At 43.1% G+C, this 19,205-nt stretch overlaps 1 protein-coding gene across 2 annotated transcripts in view; it reads left to right on the top strand.

Moving 5' to 3' along the window:
• LOC119954648 (neural Wiskott-Aldrich syndrome protein-like) overlaps positions 1 to 18,295 on the top strand; it is a 131,923-nt gene extending 113,628 nt beyond the window's left edge. For both annotated transcript variants that reach the window (XM_038780006.1, XM_038780007.1), the window contains exons 8-11: positions 34 to 187; positions 15,099 to 15,661; positions 16,240 to 16,348; positions 17,117 to 18,295. In XM_038780006.1, coding sequence (XP_038635934.1) covers positions 34 to 187; positions 15,099 to 15,661; positions 16,240 to 16,348; positions 17,117 to 17,178 — 888 coding nt within the window. In that variant the 3' untranslated portion in view covers positions 17,179 to 18,295. The remainder of the gene's footprint in view (positions 1 to 33; positions 188 to 15,098; positions 15,662 to 16,239; positions 16,349 to 17,116) is intronic.
• The last annotated feature ends 910 nt before the right edge of the window (positions 18,296 to 19,205 follow it).

Genomic DNA, 19,205 nt, shown 5'->3' with positions numbered 1-19,205 from the left:
TTGCCTAAATATCCATGTTCATTTTATTTACAGCTGAATAATCTGGATCCTGAATTGAAGCATCTGTTTGACATGTGTGGCATTTCTGAGTCACAGCTGAAGGACAAAGAAACATCCAAAATTATATATGATTTTATAGAGAAAAAGGGAGGAGTTGAAGCTGTGAAAAATGAGTTGCGTAGACAGGGTAAGTTTGTGAACATATCATCTGCATTTTCAGGATCATGGCTTGTTGACCAATTTTAATGTTTGCCAGAATTTAAGACTCATCAGCAGTGGTTTATCATTGATTTTTTGACTAAAATGTTACTTTTTTTGTACTATACATTTTTAACATTTCTACCATAGTATATTTATTTTATGTTGCAGAGAAGAGTGCTCAGCTTCGCGTGCCATCCTAGCCTCCCGTTTGATTCTTTTCTGACCTTCTCATGACACATTGATTTCAATCATAGTGTTACATTTAAATATTTTTCTCTATTCTTTATGCTCTATATTTTTGTTTTTAAACTGTATTTTGATCCATAGGTGACTACCAAGTCCCAATTCTTGGAGTTTGTCTTCACTAACTTTGTAATCTTCCGGTAATGTGTCCTGGGTAATGCAAACGTTGTTTGTAATTAGTTTAGCTGCTACCAAGTGTCTTGAACCTCCAAGGTTCCCTCTTGCCATTGAAGATGATGAAGCATCGTATGATCTTATTTTAATCAAACTATTAAACACATTTATGGAACTGTGAACCAGTAAACATTTTTGTGACCTGCGAATGAAACTGCAAAGTGAGGGCAGTTTTGTGAGCCACACCCTCTAGGAACTGGATTGAAGCAATCCCAGTTCAGTTCACTTGGGACACCTACAGGCAGCAAAGAGATTATGTTTTCAAACCAACTAGATCCCAGCTCCTAGAAAAGAAACACACAAGTGATTACTCCATTCATCTCTCAATTCTCTCATTCATTATTTCTAATTGAAGCTATTTTTTTTAACAGTTTTAAATTATTCCTTTAGATATTTGAATTCTACATTCAGATTCTGGGCTAAATATTCTAAATTATATATGATTTAGTCGACTTCTGTATTGCAATTTCCCATAAATCTATTTGGTCTAATTCATCCGAAACCATTTTAACAATATTTTATGTTCTAATTCTCTTTAGCGTCATAGATGAAATGAAAATGAAAATCGCTTATTGTCACAAGTAGGCTTCAAATGAAGTTACTGTGAAAAGCCCCCAGTCGCCACATTCCGGCGCCTGTTCGGGGAGGCTGGTATGGGAATTGAACTGTGCTGCTGGCCTGCCTGGGTCTGCTTTCAAAGCCAGCGATTTAGCCCTGTGCTTAACCAGTCCATGTTTACAGCATGGAAACAGGCCCTTCGGCCCAGTTTGTCTATGCCGCCCGGTTTCTATCACCAAGCTAGTCCCACTTAGAACATAGAACATACAGTGCAGATGGAGGCCATTCGGCCCATCGAGTCTGCACCGACCCACAAGCCCTTACTTCCACCCTATCCCCGTAACCCAATAACCATTTCTAACCTTTTTGAACACTAAGGGCAATTTGGCCAATTCACCTAACCTGCACATCTTTGGACTGTGGGAGGAAACCGGCGCACCCGGAGGAAACCCACACAGACACGAGGAGAACGTGCAGACTCCGCACAGACAGTGACCCAACGGGGAATCGGACCCTGGCGCTGTGAAGCCACAGTGGCATCTACTTGTACTACCGTGCTTCCCAGATTTGCCTACTTGCCCACATTTGGCCCATATCCTTCCAACCCCACCCTGCCTATATAACTGTCTAACTGCTTTGTTAAAAGACAAAATTGTACCCGCCTTTACCACTGCCTCCGGCAGCTCATTTCTTCATCTGTATGAAGAAATTTCCCCTCTGGTCTCTTTTGGATCTCTCCCCTCCTTAAACTATGCCCTCTAGTTCTAGACTCCTCTACTGTTGGGAAAAGATGTCGACTATCTACCTTTATGCTCATTATTTTATCGACCTCTGTAAGATCACCCGTAAGCCTCCTACGCTTCAGGGGAAAAAGTCCCTGCCTCTCCTTATAACTCAGACCATCAAGTCCTGGTAGCATCCTCGTAAATCTCTTCTGCACTCTTTCTAGTTTAACAATCTTCCAGGTGACCAGAACTGAACACAGTATTCTATGTGTGGTCTTACCAATGTCTTGTACAACTTCAACAAGTCCCAACTCCTGTATACAATATGCTGATCAATAAAACCTAGTATGCTGAATGCCTTCTTCACCACCCTGTCCACCTGCAACTCCACCTTCAAGGAGCTATTGTATTCTCTGCCTCAATAATGACATGGTAAGCCAATACACACAAAATCATGGTAGTTTCTGTAAAGGCAGGTTGCATGGATACAATTTTTGCTGTCTGTTGCTAGCACAGTCTAAATGAACTCTATTGGCCAGAAATATTTCTCCCTCCCCAACCCCTGCCAAAGCTCCACATCAACCTCTGTAACAAATGTCTATCTACTTTTCCATTTAAAAAGATCAATAGTCCTTTAAAAAAAATATATTTTTATTCCAAGCATGGCAAATGACGTGCTTCTTCAGTGAATTGGACATTCTGAAATTTCCCTCCGTGTACCCGAACAGGTGCAGTGGTATGGCGACTAGGGGATTTTCACAGTAACTTCATTGCATTGTTAATGTAAGCCTACTTGTGACAACAATAAAGATTATTATTATTAATAACACAACAATAGTACAATTCGTGAGCATCAATAAAACAAATACATGTAGTGCAAACAGTTTGCCCTGCCCCCCCAACACCTTTTGCTGGTCACGAATAGGTCCTTGAAGATGGTGATAAACTGTTTCCATCTGGAGTGGAACTCTTCCTCCGTCTCCCTGATAACAAATTAGATTTTTTCTAGTTTTATGATTTCTGCCCGGTCCACCAGCCAGTTCAAGGCCCTGGCTGCTGCCGCCAATCTATACCGGGCTATCAGGGAGGCAAAGGCCAAGGCACCGGCCCTCTCTTTCCCCCCCCCCCCCCCCCCCCCTCTCAAAAAGCTCCAGTTGGTCCAACACTCCGAGATTGACGCCTGCAGATATGGCTAGCCCCCACAATCTCGAACATGGTTCCGAAGAAGCTGACCCAGAATTCAACCAATCCTGGGCAGCACCAGAACATGTGGGAGTGGTTTTCCAACCTCCTCTGGCATCCCTCATATTTATCCTCCACCCTAAGGGAAGAGCCCACATATGCGCGCTTTGTTTAGGTGTGCTTTGTGTATCACCGTCCGCTGCATCAAACCCAGCCGAGTGCATAAGGTGGAGTTGACATTATAGAATTTCACTCCAGAGTCCTCCCTCCAGCTCGAGCCCAAATTCCTCCTCCCATCTCACCCTTGTTTTGTCCAGTTTGAAGCCCTTGCTTCCTCCAGTAGTCACCCATTTATGTTTGAGCTTTTTCCTTTTCCCAACTCATCATATCAATCTGTCTCGCAAGATAGGCTTAGAAGAGTATGAAGAGGCCTCCCTGCAGAGAGAGTCCCGCATCTGGAGGTATCTGAACTTGCTCCCTTTTGGGAGATGAAACTTGTCCGTTAGTTCCTCCAGGTTTGCCATGCTGCTGTCCACTTGCATGTCCCTAAACTTCCTTGCTCCCTCCTTCCATGTTTTGTAGGTTGTGTCCATTCCCACTGGTATGAATCTGTGTTTCTTACAGATTGGTGCCGAGACAAACATGTCCCTCAGCTTGAAGTGGTGTCTGAGTTGGTTCCAGGCCTTTTAATGATGCTGCCACAGCTGGCTCTTCGAGAACCTAGCCGGGGAGAATGGGAGTGGGGCAGTAACCAGTGCCCGCAGGGAAGTTCCTGATGCATCCTTCATCTGCATCCACTTCGCCCCCAGCTCCCCAAGCCAACTCCGCACCCTTTCCATGTTTGCTGCCCAATAGTAGAACATGAGGTTTGGAAATGCCAGACCTCCCGAACGTCGTCCCCTCTAAGACAGTTCTACATATCCTGAGGTTCTTCCCCACCCATACGAAGGCCGAGATCAGCTTGTCTACCTTGGCAAAGAACAATTTGGGGAGGAAGATTGGGAGTGAACGAAACACGAACAGGAACCTCGTAAGGACGTTCATTTTTATCGTCCGCACTCTGTCCTCTAGGGAGAGTCCCACCTTTGCAGATCCCCTTCACCACTTCCACCAAACCGGTTAGATTCTATTTGTGGCTCTGCTCCCAGTTATGGGCTATCTGGATCCCCTGGTTACTAAACTTCATTTGGGCCAACTTGGACGGAGCGCACCCAGTTCTGTCTCTTTTCCCTGAGGAGAAGTGGGAAGGTTTTTGCTCTTATTCCGGTTTAGCTTGTATCCTGTGGAGGCTCCAAACACTCAGGAGCTGGATTATCTTTTCCATGCTGGCTACTCTCTCAATGCCTTTCCACCCGCTTGTTGACCTAAAAGATATATCCAATTGTGAAATTGGCAGGGCGAACAGCTCTGACAGCTGGCATCCCTGTCTCGTGTCTCTGTACAGCTGGAAGTATTCTGAGCTTGTGGCAGTCGTCCAGATGCGCGCCATGGGAGCGCTACACAGGAGTTTCTCTCAATGGTGAAACATTGGCCCAAACCATTCCAATTCTTCGAAGAGGTACTTTCGTTCCATCAGGTCAAAGGCCTCCTCTAAATCCAAGGAGATGATCACCTCTGGTGACTACTCCCAGGATTCAACAGTCATCTGATGTTAGCTGACAGCTGTTGGCCTTTGACAAACCCGGTTTGATCCTCCATAATCACTTCTGACAAGCAACTCTCCAGCCGTATTGCCAGAACCTTATCAAGAACCTTTGTGTCGGTGTTCAAGAATGAGATAGGCCTGTATGACCCACAGCACTGGGTCTTTGTCTTTCTTCGGTATCAATGAGACTGAAGCCTACGCGAATGTGGGCGGCAAGGCTCCCCTCGACAGTGAGTCATTGAACATCCCCAGCAGGCGTGGAGCCAGCATCAACAAAAACCTTTTGAAGAAGTGCACCGGGAACCCATCTGGTCCCAGCACCTTCCCGGATTGCATGGAGTTGGTGCACTCTTTGACCTCTTCCAGACCCAATGGTCTGCCCCCTGCCCCCTTTTGATTGATACGCCCGTTCCACCCAACTCTTTCTTATGCTCATCTGGTCCTTGATCCTCAGGTGTAGGGCCTCTTGTAGGAAAATTACTTCGGTCTTCAGGTTTTTTTGGTGGGAGAAGACTCGAGATCTTCTGACTGGGTCGTTGAGCCCCCTCCCATTCCAGGTGTTGATCCTGACGAAGGGGATCTGCACCCCCCCTTTTAGGGTCAGCCGTGACCACCTCGTGGGCATGCTCATGTATGCCTGAGCTTGCCTTTGTTCTCAGTCTGTCCAAGATAGTCACCGCCACCGCCCTCGTTCAGACCATTCAACCACGCACCCTGTGAGACCAGCATTCTACCTCTCCCCACCTTGTCCCCCTTCGATCGGACAGCTTACCCCCACTCATTTCCCCCGAACCGCTCCACCCACCCAGGCGATCTGTCACGACCACTGCTCCTCTTTCCGCCCCCCCCCCCCCTCATTACTCCCATTTACTAATATGTTCACTAGCACTCTTTCCCCCCCCCCCCCCCCCCCCCCCACTCCACCCCCAGTGAAATGAAGCCCAGTAACCCCAATCTGGTTGATCCCCACCGCACCTAACCCCCCCCCCTCTCCCCATTTAAGGTTGCCTATGTTGGCAGGGGAATGTCCAAGAAGCCCAATGAGGACTGCCATACTCCCCATCTCCCAGATGGACTGAACTGGATAACTGCAGGTTCCAAATCTGTAACCCCAGACAGCAGAAACCAACATAATCTTCAGGAAAGTTATCAGACCATGTGGAAATCTCTGACTCAACACAAGAAACATGCAAAAAAAGGAAAACAATAAGATATAAACACATCCACGGTCCCACACACCTCCATTTAGTTCTTTCCCAGTCGATTCTTTTGCACAAAATCGTTTTCCTCTTCCATGTGTTTTTTTAAAAATGGTCTCTGTCCTCATAGGGGCCCAAAGTTTTACTGGGTACAGCATGCTGAATCATACTTTGATTTTGAAAAGTGCCATCTTGGCTCCAACGCTGGGTATTTAACTAGGTCAGGCGCAATATCCTGATGGACGTGGATGGAGTGTCCTTCCATTTGCAGGTCCATGTGGTTTTCATCTATCTTAGGAGATGTTCTTTGTCTAGGTCCTGGTACCTGTGGAGTCTGACAATTACCACTTGCGATGGTTCCCGGGTCATGGCTTCGGGTCACCCCAAGACATGTCACAAGTGTTATTAAGCAACATTTGGCATTGAGGCCTCAAAAGATTTTAGAGGACCAGTGACCAAAAGTTTGGTCAGAGAGGGCCATTTTAAAAAGCAACTTTTGGGGGAGAGGCCACATGAGATTTAGGGGAAAAAAGATTTTAAAATTAAGATGTTGCCGAACTGGGGCTCATTTTTAGTTCAGCAAGCGCAGGAGTGGTGAGTGAATAAAATTTGGGGTGAGTTACGACAAAGGCAGCAGAATTTTACATGACCTCGAAGCCGTGGTGGGAACAAGCTGGGAAGCTGCGCAAGAAAGCACTGGAATCCCAAATTGTCAAGTATAAAAATGCAACTAGAACCGATTACTGGGGTGCCACACTTCTAATACTTCTGGAATTTGAAATACAACAAACACCCACCCAAATGTTGTGTCCATTGTCTGTCAACTACCTTTCTAACTCAACAGCTATGTTTCTCCATGCCACATATATAAAAAAAGTGGGTCTCAGAATTCTAAAGGTATTGTGCTTGTAGGTATCGCTACAAACATATGTGACGTAGACCTTTTCATTGAGCAGGAAGGCATGGATTGGATTCATTTTTATCCATACCTGCCCACCCCTTCACTAGCACTGACTCAAATTTCTCCTTTTTCTTCCTCTCATTTCCTTTCCTTCTTGTCCAATTCTTTCCTCAGTGTTCCCACTATTCTGAAGCCCTGCTGCTAAATTTGTAAAATTCAAGTTATCTTAACTATTCATGTGTACCAAGATAACGATAAATGATTGATTGTACACCTGAGTTTTTTTTAAACAACCTCTTGAAATGGCTTTTACAAAACCATATGCACAACAGGTCATTAATAAAATGGCTAATATATTAAATATAATTTGCCTTTAATAGATTTGTTGTTGTACTTCATTGTATTTTGAAATGTTTACCAACAATATATCACCCAACTGACATTTAGCTATCTGGTTTTTTTTAAATAAATGTTTTTTATTGGGTTTTTGAACAAGGTATAATTACCGTTATGTACACAGGATAAGAAACATATATATATATATATATATATATAGAAGAGAAGGGCACACCCAAACATACCAAGAGAAGAAAATAGTACATAGTAAAAAAAAATACAATAAAAAATAAAATAGAATAACTGGTAGGGTATTGTGCACCAGCTCAAAAGCAGCAGCTCTGTACACCTGGCAAAATTATTTACAACACGTAAGTAGGCGACTGTTTGCGGTGGGGGGGGGGGCAAACATACATTCGGGTACCGGGGAGATAATTACAGTGGGCGATACTTGGCTGTCATTCGTGTTGTTGTCGCTTACTTCTCCCGGATGGGTCTCGCGCTCGCCTCCGCTTCTGCCGCTCCTCCCGTCTTCTGTCTTTATTTTCCTCATTCCCTGCTCCTGGAGATGTCATGCTCGTTTTGGTATCCTGTGCCTTCCTTCCGGCTCCCATCTCCCTGCCCCCCCCCCCCCCCCCCCCCCACCTCGCTGGTTCTCCTCTCTCGTTCCCCATCTCCTCCCCCCACCCCCCGCGATTCGCCTTTCTTTCCTCAGGTTTAGCTGTCTGCCCCCCCCCCCCCTCTCCTCGTGGTTCACCTTTCTTTCCTCAGGTTTAGCTGTCTCTCCCCCCTCCCCCCCCCCCCCCCCCCCTTCCCGGTCTATCTCTCCCTTTCATGCCGTGGCTACTTTCCCCTGATCCTTGACTACTTTCCCCTGATTCTTGGCTACCTGGCTATTCTTCTTCTTGTTCGTTGGCCACAAACAGGTTCCGGAACAGTCGTGTGAATGGCTCTCTCGTTCTGTAGAAGCCGTCAACTGACCCTCAGATGGCGAATTTGATTTTCTCCATTTGGAGAGATTCCGAGAGGCTGGACAGTCAGTCTGCAGCTTTGGGTGGTGCTACTGACCTCCAGCCAAATAGGATTCTACGGTGGGCGATCAGGGAGGCAAGGACGTCTGCCCTCCTCCTCAGGAATAGACCTGGCTGGTCTGAGACCCCGAAGACCGCCACTTTCAGGCTCCACCCTCACTCCCCCACCACTTTGGACATTGCCTCGAAAAAGGCTGTCCAGTATTGCACAAGTCTGGGACAAGACCAGAACATGTGGGCGTGGTTGGCCGGGCCTACTTGGAACCGTTCATATCAATCCTCCATCTCCGGGAAGAACCTACTCATACAGGTTCTTGTTAAGTGGGCTCTATGTACCACTTTCAGCTGCGTCAGGCTGAGCCTTGCTCACGTGGCGGTGGAGTTGACCCTATAGCTATCTGTTTTTAACAATGCTGCGTTGACTATCCTGCAGGCCAGTAGTACAATTTGAAGAACTAAGGAGGATCGAAGTATTGTAGCCTACACTTCTGTTAATATCCCCTCTGACTAGGATGCATGCAGAGCTCTGTTTTTTTATTTATCGTGTCAATTCCTTTCCTGCAGTGACCTCTACTCAGCATATTTGTTCTCATTTTGATTCTTTCTTAATAAAAATCAAAATGTTTAATTTATTGCTGCCTTACTTTTAACCTCTGCAAATACATTTCCACTTTTATCTGAAAGTAACGCTCCCTTCACCTAATCTGGTCATAAAAGTATTGCTATTTCCTTTAATGATATCTGCTAGACATTTTATTTTCCCTTTAAAACTTTTTCATAAGATATAGCAGCAAAACTAGGCCATTTGGCCCATCGAGTCTGCTCCGCCATTCGATCATGGCTAATATGTTCCTCATCTGTTACCTACGATGCTAAAGACCAAGAGCTAGAAGATGAAATCAGTCAAAGTATCTCCTCCCTAGAACACATGAACTAGGAGTAGGCAATTTAGCCTCCCAAGCCTAAGCACCTTCAATGTGATCATGGCTGGTCCCATCATGGTGTCAACTCCCCTGTCCTGCCCATTCTCCATAACTCTTCAACCTATTACCAATTAAAACCTATGTTTAATAATCTATTGCATTTTCTGTATACAATTTCTTTATTGCTAGTATATCATGCAGTGTTGAACCAAAATGTAGGTCTTCAGGATAATTGGATTAAATGATCTCCATTTTTAAGTCAAACTCCAGCTTCATACTTCTATTTACATTATAAATATTTCCTTCCCTTGCAGTTATAATGGAAACTGCCAATATAGTTTTTTATGCTGCAATACACCCTCAACCGTGACAGGATCATGACAGAAGGGAATGTACAATGAATGACCTTGCACAAGGACAATTTCCATTGTAAATCCAGATATACAAAGTTAGGGAAATGCACAGTAGTAAGATTTTAGTGTTAACTAGTTTTATCATTACTTCATTTATGTTTCTGTTTAGTCTAAAAATACACTTGTTCACATTTCTCTATGTTGCGTTCATCTGTTCCCCCTCTACCCACTCCTCCCTTCTGTCTGTCTTCTCACAAATTGCCATGCCCCATCATTTGGTGTCATTAACCAACTTTGTGCTTATTTCCACATCCATTACATAAACAGAAAACAAGAGCAATCCCAGCACAGATCACTGGGCTACATACTAACCACATCTTACAAGGGCTGAGTTACCTACAAGTGTGGTAAAACATCTTAACCTCGAATGTTCTAGCTTATCTGTGTTTTTAGAAAGAATGTAACGTCCACCTTTAACGTCTAGCCTTTTGTTTAGAAAGAGGAATTCTGCCAATGTTAAAAATTAATGTTATGTTTCAGATATCTCTTTTAATTTCTTTAGATATTCTGCGATCCATACCATCTGGACCATTTTGATGTTTAGTCTCACTAGCTCTTTAATGTCCCCTTTTGAATACTAACAATGGCTCTTAGCATAAAATAATATTTTTCTCCTTTTGATTTGCTTCTATAGGTTCACCACAGTGGTTTGGTAGGTTTTTTGATCTAAAAGTGTGCTTGTTTGAAATTTCCTTTTTCTAAAATACGCATTGATCAAAACATAGCGTGTGAACGGAATGCACTAACAACTGGATTTAATTTTGAAGATTCCTGCTTTTTGGCCTTAAAAGTACTAATGTTAAATCCTGGGATTTATTTTCCCAATTACACAATAATTAGCTTTACCTGGTTACACAGTACCATATACAATCATCACCTCTCTTTGTGGCTGAGTAGGATATTGTACATATTAGCTTTGTTTTTCCCACCACCTCTCCCACTATATTGTTTTTGACAAAGAAAATAACCAATCCATGTTTTGCTGTCTCAGTTGGGGCCTACAGATATCAGATTCTGCATCTAGAGAAATTTTTCATAGCCACTAGGTCTCGGTAGTAGTTGAGACCTAACTCTATTTCTAGAAAAGCTACCACTGCAGATTTATTATCACAAGTGGAATAAGTTTGCAGAATGGTGTGTAAGTAGGTCTGCTGTATCTGTAAGATTCATATTCAGGACTACCAGTAATACGTAGCAATGTTATTGCTATTACTGAGACTTGGTTGCGGGAAGGGCATGATTGGTAACTAAATATCCCAGGATATCGATGCTTTAGGCGGGATAGAGAGGGAGGTAAACGGGGTGGATAAGTTGCATTATTTGTCAGAGCGGATGTCAGAGCTGTGCTGAGGGAGGGCACTATGGAGGACTCGAGCAGTGAGGCGATATGGGCAGAGCTCAGAAATAGGAACGGTGCGGTAACAATGTTGGGGCTGTACTACAGACCTCCCAACAGCGAGCGTGAGATAGAGGCAAAACTATGTAAATGGATTATGGAAAGATGTAGGAGCAACAGGATGGTGGTGATAGGAGATTTTAATTTTCCCAACATTAACTAGGATACACTTAGTGTCAGCGGTCTAGATGGATCAGAATTTGTAAGGAGCATCCAGGAGGGTTTTCTAGAGCAGTATGTAAATAGTCCAACTCGGGAAGGGGCCATACTAGACCTAGTGTTGGGGAATGAGCCTGGCCAGGTGGTTGAAGTTTCAGTCGGGGATTACTTTGGGAATAGTGATCACAATTCCGTAAGTTTTAGAATACTCCTGGACAAAGACGAGAGTGGTCCTAAAGGAAGAGTCCTAAATTGGGGGAAGGCCAACTGTACCAAAATTCAGCAGGAGCTGGGGAATGTGGATTGGGAGCAGCTGTTTGAAGGTAAATCCACATTTGATATTTGTGAGGCTTTTAAAGAGAAGTTGATTAGAGTGCAGGACAGGCATGTCCCTGTGAAAATGAGGGATAGAAATGGCAAGATTAGGGAACCATGGATGACAGGTGAAATTGTGAGACTAGCTAAGAGGAAAAAGGAAGCATACATAAGGTCTAGGCGACTGAAGACAGACAAAGCTTTGGAAGAATATCGGGAATGTTGGACCAATCTGAAGCGAGGAATCGAGGGCTAAAAGGGGTCATGAAATATCTTTAGCAAACAGGGTTAAGGAAAATCCCAAAGTCTTTTATCTATATATAAGGAGCAAGAGGGTAACTAGAGAAAGGGTTGGCCCACACTAGGACAAAGGAGGAAAGTTATGCGTGGAGTCAGAGAAAATGGGTGAGATTCTTAACGAGTACTTTGCATCGGTATTCACCGAGAGGGACATGACGATGTTGAGGTTAGTGATAGATGTTTGATTACTCTAGGTCAAGTCGGCATAAGGAGGGAGGATGTGTTGGGTATTCTAAAAGGCATTGTGGACAAGTCCCCAGGTCCGGTTGGGATCTATCCCAGGTTACTGAGGGAAGTGAGAGAGGAAATAGCTGGGGCCTTAACGGATGCTGCAAAGATATCTTTGAACATGGGTGAGGTACCGGAGGACTGGAGAATTGCTAATGTTGTCCCCTTGTTTAAGAAGGGTAGCAGGGATAATCCAGGTAATTATAGACCGGTGAGCCTGACGTCAGTGGTAGGGAAGCTGCTGGAAAAGATACTGAGGGATAGGATCTATTCCCATTTGGAAGAAAATGGGCTTATCAGTGATAGGCAACATGGTTTTGTGCAGGGACGGTCATCCTTACCAACTTAATAGAATTCTTTGAGGAAGTGACATAGTTGATTGATGAGCGAAGGGCTGTAGATGTCATATACATGGACTTCAGTAAGGCATTTGATAAGGTTCCCCATGGTAGGCTGATGGAGAAAGTGAAGTCTCATGGGTTCCAGGGTGTACTAGCTAGATGGATAAAGAACTGGTGGGGCAACAGGAGACAGAGTAGTAGTGGGTGTTTCTCAAAATGGAGAACTGATCAGTGATGTTCCACAGGGATCTGCGCTGGGACCACTGTTGTTTGTGATATACATAAATGAGCTGGAGGAAGGTATAGGTGGTCTGATTAGCAAGTTTGCAGATGACATGAAGATTGGTGGAGTAGCGATAGTGAAGGGGACCGTCAGAGAATACAGCAGAATATAGATAGATTGGAGAGTTGGGCGGAGAAATGGCAGATGGAGTTCAATCCTGGTAAGTGAGGGGTGAAGCATTTTGGGAGATCCAATTCAAGAGCGAACCAAACGGTAAATGAAAAAGCCCTGGTGAAAATTGATGTACGGAGAGATCTGGGTGTTCAGATCCATTGTACCCTGAAGGTGGCTGCGCAGGTCGAAAGAGTGGTCAAGAAGGCATACGGCATGCTTTCCTTCATCGGAAGGGGTATTGACTTTGGTTCAGCCACTTTGGAATACCGCGTACAGTTCTGGTCGCCGCATTACCAAAAGGATGTGGATGCTTTGGAGAAGGTGCAGAGGAGGTTCACCAGGATGTTGCCTGGTATGGAGGTTGAGTAGATTAGGTTGAGTAGATTAGGATTATTTTCATTAGAAAGACGGAGGTTGAGGGGGGGGGGGCCTCATTGAGGTCTACAAAATCATGAGAGGGGGGGAATAGCAAGAAGCTGTTTCCCAGAGTGGGGGACTCGATTACTCGGGGTCACGAGTTCAAGGTGAGAGGAGAAAAGTTTAAGGGAGATATGCGTGGAAAGTTCTTTACGCAGAGGGTGGTGGGTGCCTGGAACGCATTGCCGGCGGAGGTGGTAGAGGTGGGACGATAGCGTCATTTACAGATACATGAATGGGCAGGGAGCAGAAGGATACAGATCCTTAGAAAATAGGTGGCAGTTTTAGATAGAGGATCTGGATCGGCGCAAGCTTGGAGGGCCGAAGGGCCTGTTCCTGTGCTGTAATTTTTCTTTGTGCTTTGTTCTTTATTAAGTTGGATCACAATTATGCCCAAATTTTATTCAACTATATGGTCACCATTGCAGCCATGAGCATCTGGACCAGTCAATTTATGCATCTTTATATCTTTTCTGTGAGCTGCATGAATGTTGCATCTAAATTGACATCACTATTCAGATCTGTGTAATTTGAAGATTCTTACCTAGAAGAAACGTTTTAACCTCAACCTATATGATTAAAAAATTATAGCTTTTAGTTGTTGGATTAGCCCTGCTTTATTTGATATTTAATAGCCTGTAGTATTTAATGGGCTTGGTCAGGATTCCTCTCCAAGGCGGTTTACTTTATTTAGGTCGGGGATTACTGCAACCTCTGTTTACATCCCTCAATTGGGAACAAGTTGTATGTTTCGCTGTGTAGACCACAAAGTTGTTATTTTCTTTCTTCAAAATGAGCTTCGACATAAAGATCTGGGTGATACCAAATATAACGAGGCTAACAGAATATATTTCCCATTTTATCATTTAGATCACAAAAGTAAGGTCTCGTAGATAGTCATTTTACATGTTCCACAGCTATTGCTTCTTTTGTCAGGTTTCATCCACTAACAGCAGTGGTTAGCACTCTTGCCTCATAGTGCCATGGACCCAGGTTCAATTCCGACTTTGGATGGCTGTTTGGAGTCTGCACATCCTCCCCGTTTGTGCGTGGGTTTCCTCCGGGTATTCTGGTTTCCTCCCACAGTCCAAAAATGTGCAGGTTAGGTGTATTGGCCATTCTAAATTGTTCCTTAATGTCCAACGGTTAGGAGGGGGCCTGGGTGTGGTGCTCCTTTGGAGGGTCGGTGCAGACACGATGGGCTGAATGTCGTCTCCTGCACTGTCGGGATTCTATGAGGTGAAGTGTCTTACATGTTTACTGGATATTGCTGTTTAAATTTTGCCAATGCCAGTAAATAATGGCAGGTCTGTTATAACAGCAAGAATAGAATATCGCAGCTAATGTTGCCTCTTTCTCCTAAATTGCTACTACTTGTAAGGCTATTTCAGTAGATGCAGGATGTCTAAATCATTTGAGATAAAATTAATCTACTGGTAGAGTGTTAATTCTTGGGCATCTCCCACTAAAATGTTTTGAAATAAGTACCCTGAAAAAAAATGTAAACTGGATTGTTAAGATCCTGAACTTTACACACAGCAAGAGCAGGGAGGTTACAAGAAGAGGTCATGAAAATCAAGATCAGACAAAATCCTGTGATATAGAAGATTTGCCATAATTCAAAGATATATTGCCTGCTATCTTTACACAAAATAAAAATAAACTTGGTCAATTACATTTAAACTGGAGATTCAATTATCACTTTTAACTTCAGTTTTCACTTAAAGTATTATTATAATAGTTCAAATTGAGTTTGTTTATTTAACAAAGGATCAAATATTGGTTAAATAAACATACTCAATTTGAACTATTATAATAATCCATTAAATAAAACTGAAGTTAAAAGTGATAATTGAATCTCCAGTTTAAATGTAATTGACTGAGTTAATTTTTGTTTTATGTAAAGATCGCAGGCCTTACGACTACAATATCCGTTTGTTTTTTTCTTCGTAATTCTGTTTATTGAGTTCCCACATGATTCTTGAATTTGAACTGTTATCTTATTTTGTTTCAGCTCCACCTCCACCTCCGCCTTCCAGAGGAGGGCCACCACCACCACCCCCTCCTCATAGTTCAGGACCCCCTCCTCCTCCTCCTGTTCGTGGGCGAGGCGCACCACCTCCGCCACCCCCATCAAGAGCCCCATCAGCAGCCCCTTCAGCAGCTCCCCCACCTCCACCACCTTCCAGGCCAGGAGTGGGAGCTCCACCTCCACCACCACCACCACCTAGCAGGTTATATCCTCCACCCCCACCTCCACCACATCCTGTCCCATCAGGTCCCCCACCACCACCACCTCCACCACATCCTGTTTCTGGAGGCCCAGGAGCTGGTGGAGCACCACCTCCACCACCACCTCCACCCCCTGGCCCGCCACCCCCTGGCCCCCCTCCACTTCCTGTACTGGTCACTGAAAATGATGCTCTTCCTTCACCTACTGGTAACAAATCCGCTCTTTTGGATCAAATCCGAGAAGGTACTCAGTTGAAGAAAGTTGAACAAAGCAGTCGGCCAGTGTCTTCCTCTGGAAGGGATGCACTGTTAGACCAAATACGGCACGGTATACAGCTTAAGACTGTAAGTATTTTTCTTTATGATCAGTTAGTTCAAGTAGTGACTGTTTCTTGAGAGATTTGATATTTTATGCTTGTACTATACAGAGCAATGTAAATGCAACAGAAAACTAACTGAAATAAATGGAGAAAGCAGAACTTAAATTCTTCTGCAAAATTGCTTTGTTCATTGATGTTCAAGTCTTTCACTTACAGTGACTGGCATATGTGCGATGTTGAATTGAATCTGGTCATCTGGCACTTTTATGCTGCAATATGAACTTTGATACAATAAAACAAAGCTAAACATGGTGAACTCACTCGAGAGACTGAAATTGCATTATTGCTTTCCAATACATTTTTGCGATCCCTTGATGATTTGATAATCATGGTTATTTATGGAACAGCAGGAGGCCATTCAGCCCATTGAGTCTATAATATTTAGTTCAAAAATTCAATGAAGCCACTTTCGCTTGATTGTGGTTGAGGCTTGCATTGTAGATCATGCCAGTTAGGAAGTAAAACATGCAGCCTGTGTTAAACAAGTCACTATTGTATTGTGCATTCTACATTTCAAGTAATGACATGTCAATTCCTTTACAGGTAAATGACCAGGATTCTTCTTCTCCATCAACACCTACTCCTACAGCAGGCATTGTGGGAGCCCTGATGGAGGTCATGCAGAAAAGGAGTAAAGCCATTCACTCTTCAGGTGGGGTTTTCAAATAGTCACTGTCACTCTGAATCCCAGAAATTACACCTGACTTTTTAAATATTTATTTTTCAAAGGCATCTAATGTAGAAGACTAACTTGAGCAGTACTTGCTGTTATTGCTCCAAACTCTTTCAGACAAATTGTATCCTTTAACCTTTCCCCAGCTTAATTAAATCATTTGCACGTACAGACATGTTGCCTTCTTTACAGAATAGCACACATTCCCCCAAAATATTAAATTAAAAATAACATCCATTCTCACATATGGAGACCACCCATTCAGCTCCCATGTGACTATCCCCTGCTTGCTGTCTTCCAAGCCAAGGTGCCTCCAGTTCCCCTCATTGTGGTTGGTGCTTGTTCTCACCCACAAACCCCATCTCTCCCTCTCAATCCTCCCTCACCACCCACTGCCTCTCACAACCACCCAACCCCATCTCTCCTTTCCCACTCTACTTCTACCTCCTCTGTTCTCACCATTTTCAGTGTGTTTCCCACTGAGGCGTCAAAACATTGGAAACATCCCTCCATAAAGGCCTCTTGCTTCTAATTTCCTCTCTGTAAACCCATAACCCCTCCAAATCTTTCATCCTTTGGTTCAATGATTGCTCTTCATTATGGTTGTGCAAAGTACTTTGAGACATTTTGCCTCTGCCAAAGATGCTGAATTAATGCACGTTAGTCAAAATGGTCAAATGAAATATCCTGAAACATTTGTCAAACATTATTTGATGTCTAATAAACTAAGTCCAACATTATTTGCAGATGAAGATGAGGATGAAGATGAGGAAGAAGATTTTGACGATGATGATGAATGGGAAGATTAGATTTTCTTAGCAAGACTGTAAACCTTCCTGTCTTTGAACCTTGTAAAATTGTCCTGTAAATGTTCTTCAGATTTTGCTGTATATTTTTGTTGCCTTTGCTCTTTTTCATAATCTGTGCAATACCTCATTTAATAATTCATTTGACAAAGCATTGTGGATAAAGATATTCCCTATGCAAAGTTGGGTTGGGACATATAAAGAACTACATATGAATGTGTTCATTCCAACAACAAAAGAAATTGTGTGATTGAGTAGGAGCAAAGTCGACATGAACTTTAATTATGCTTGTAAAAGCCAGAATAGCAACACTATTTTTTCAAAAACCATGCAATTTCTGTACCTAAGAAGAAGCAAGTCTTATTAAAGCTTTGCATAGCACTATAACTTTTTTAAATACAGCTCTTCTATTCAGTTTCTTCAGCACTTAATTGTTGCTGAAGCTGGTAGAATTTTGCACCCTTCTGATGTAATTTGTCACATAAATGCACAGCTTACAGACAACTCATTTGTGTCTTACTGTTCAGCAATACTGTCGAGTGATTCAATGCAAAGATGCACAGCAACTTACCTGTGAGTGTTTTATACTGTATGCAGCAATACTGTCTATCATGATTATTTTCAGTTGAAATCCCTTTACTTTATTAAATATTTATACTCCTGGCTTATTCCATGTCTGTTGGAAACTTGGTCAAAGTTTTTCAAATAGGAATTCCAGTCCTCTTGTGAAAACTCTAAACACAATCAGGGGACAAGGATTTTTAACCCTTAAAGTGCTAAGTAACAGCATTTCTTCTAATCATCCATAGTGCATATTTAGCAGTGTAAGGGTTAATGGAAAATAGCCTAATGTTCAGTTTTTGTGGAGGTGAAGGCTGTGATTAGGAATTTGCATTTAATGTATTCATAAAGGGCTGTGCTTAATGCTTGTTAAACTGCAATGGGGAATATTTGGAAGTGAACGTAATAATGACTGTTGACATCAGTATCTTTACATTATAGTCCTTTTAATGACCTTGCATCAGAATCAAAGAGTAAACTCGATACAGATTTGCAATTATGGAATGAAACTTTTAACTGAAAAATATCGAAATAAATGTTTAAAATTCACTGAAATCTATCTTTCCTGGCTTTCACGATTTATTATTGTTGTTATCTTTCATTCAGCTGTTATAATTGAGACTCATTGTTTCCCCACCATCAGTCACTGTTCTCCTGAGCAGTCTGTAATTTCTCCTTCATGGTTTTGCGGATAGTGCATGTGATGTATTTATTTTCTCTTAATTTCTGGAACTACTGGTTCAAATTTTTTTTAAATCTCGGACCATTTGTTGTACCTGTGCAAAGTATTGAAATAAAAATCACTTATTGTCACAAGTAGGCTTCAAATGAAGTTACTGTGAAAAGCCCCTAGTCACCACATTCCGGCGCCTGTTCGGGGAGGGTGGTACGGGAATTGAACCCACACTGTGGGTCTGCTTTAAAAGCCAGCTATTTAGCCCAGTGTGCTAAACCAGCCCCGCTGTGACTGTCTTGTCTCAATTTTGGAAATCAGAATAGCTTCCATATTGTTATAATCTTGGATTGGATTGGATTTGTTTATTGGATTGGATTTGTTTATTGTCACATGCACCAAGATACAGTGAAAAGTATTTTTCTGCGAGCAACTCAACCGATCATTAAGTACATGAAAAGAAAATAAAAGAAAATACATAATACAGCAACACAAGGTACACAATGTAACTACATAACACCAGCATCGCATGAAGCATTAATGAGATCAGTCCATAAGAGGGTCGTTTAGGAGTCTGTTAACAGCAGGGAAGAAGCTGTTTTTGAGTCTTTGTGCCTGTTCTCAAACTTTTGTATCTCCTGCCCGATGGAAGAAGTTGGAAGAGTGAGTAAGCTGGGTGGGAGGGGTCTTTGATTATGCTGCCCGCTTTCCCCAGACAGCGGGAGGTGTAGTTGGAATCAATGGATGGGAGGCCGGTTCGTGTGATGGACTGGGCTGTGTTCACGACTCTCTGAAG

The sequence above is a fragment of the Scyliorhinus canicula genome, chromosome 20, assembly GCF_902713615.1.
Source record: "Scyliorhinus canicula chromosome 20, sScyCan1.1, whole genome shotgun sequence".
NCBI classification, from domain to species: Eukaryota; Metazoa; Chordata; class Chondrichthyes; order Carcharhiniformes; family Scyliorhinidae; genus Scyliorhinus; species Scyliorhinus canicula.
The sequence above is the reverse complement of the archived record's forward strand: the minus strand, read 5'-3'. Positions and strand labels throughout refer to the sequence as shown.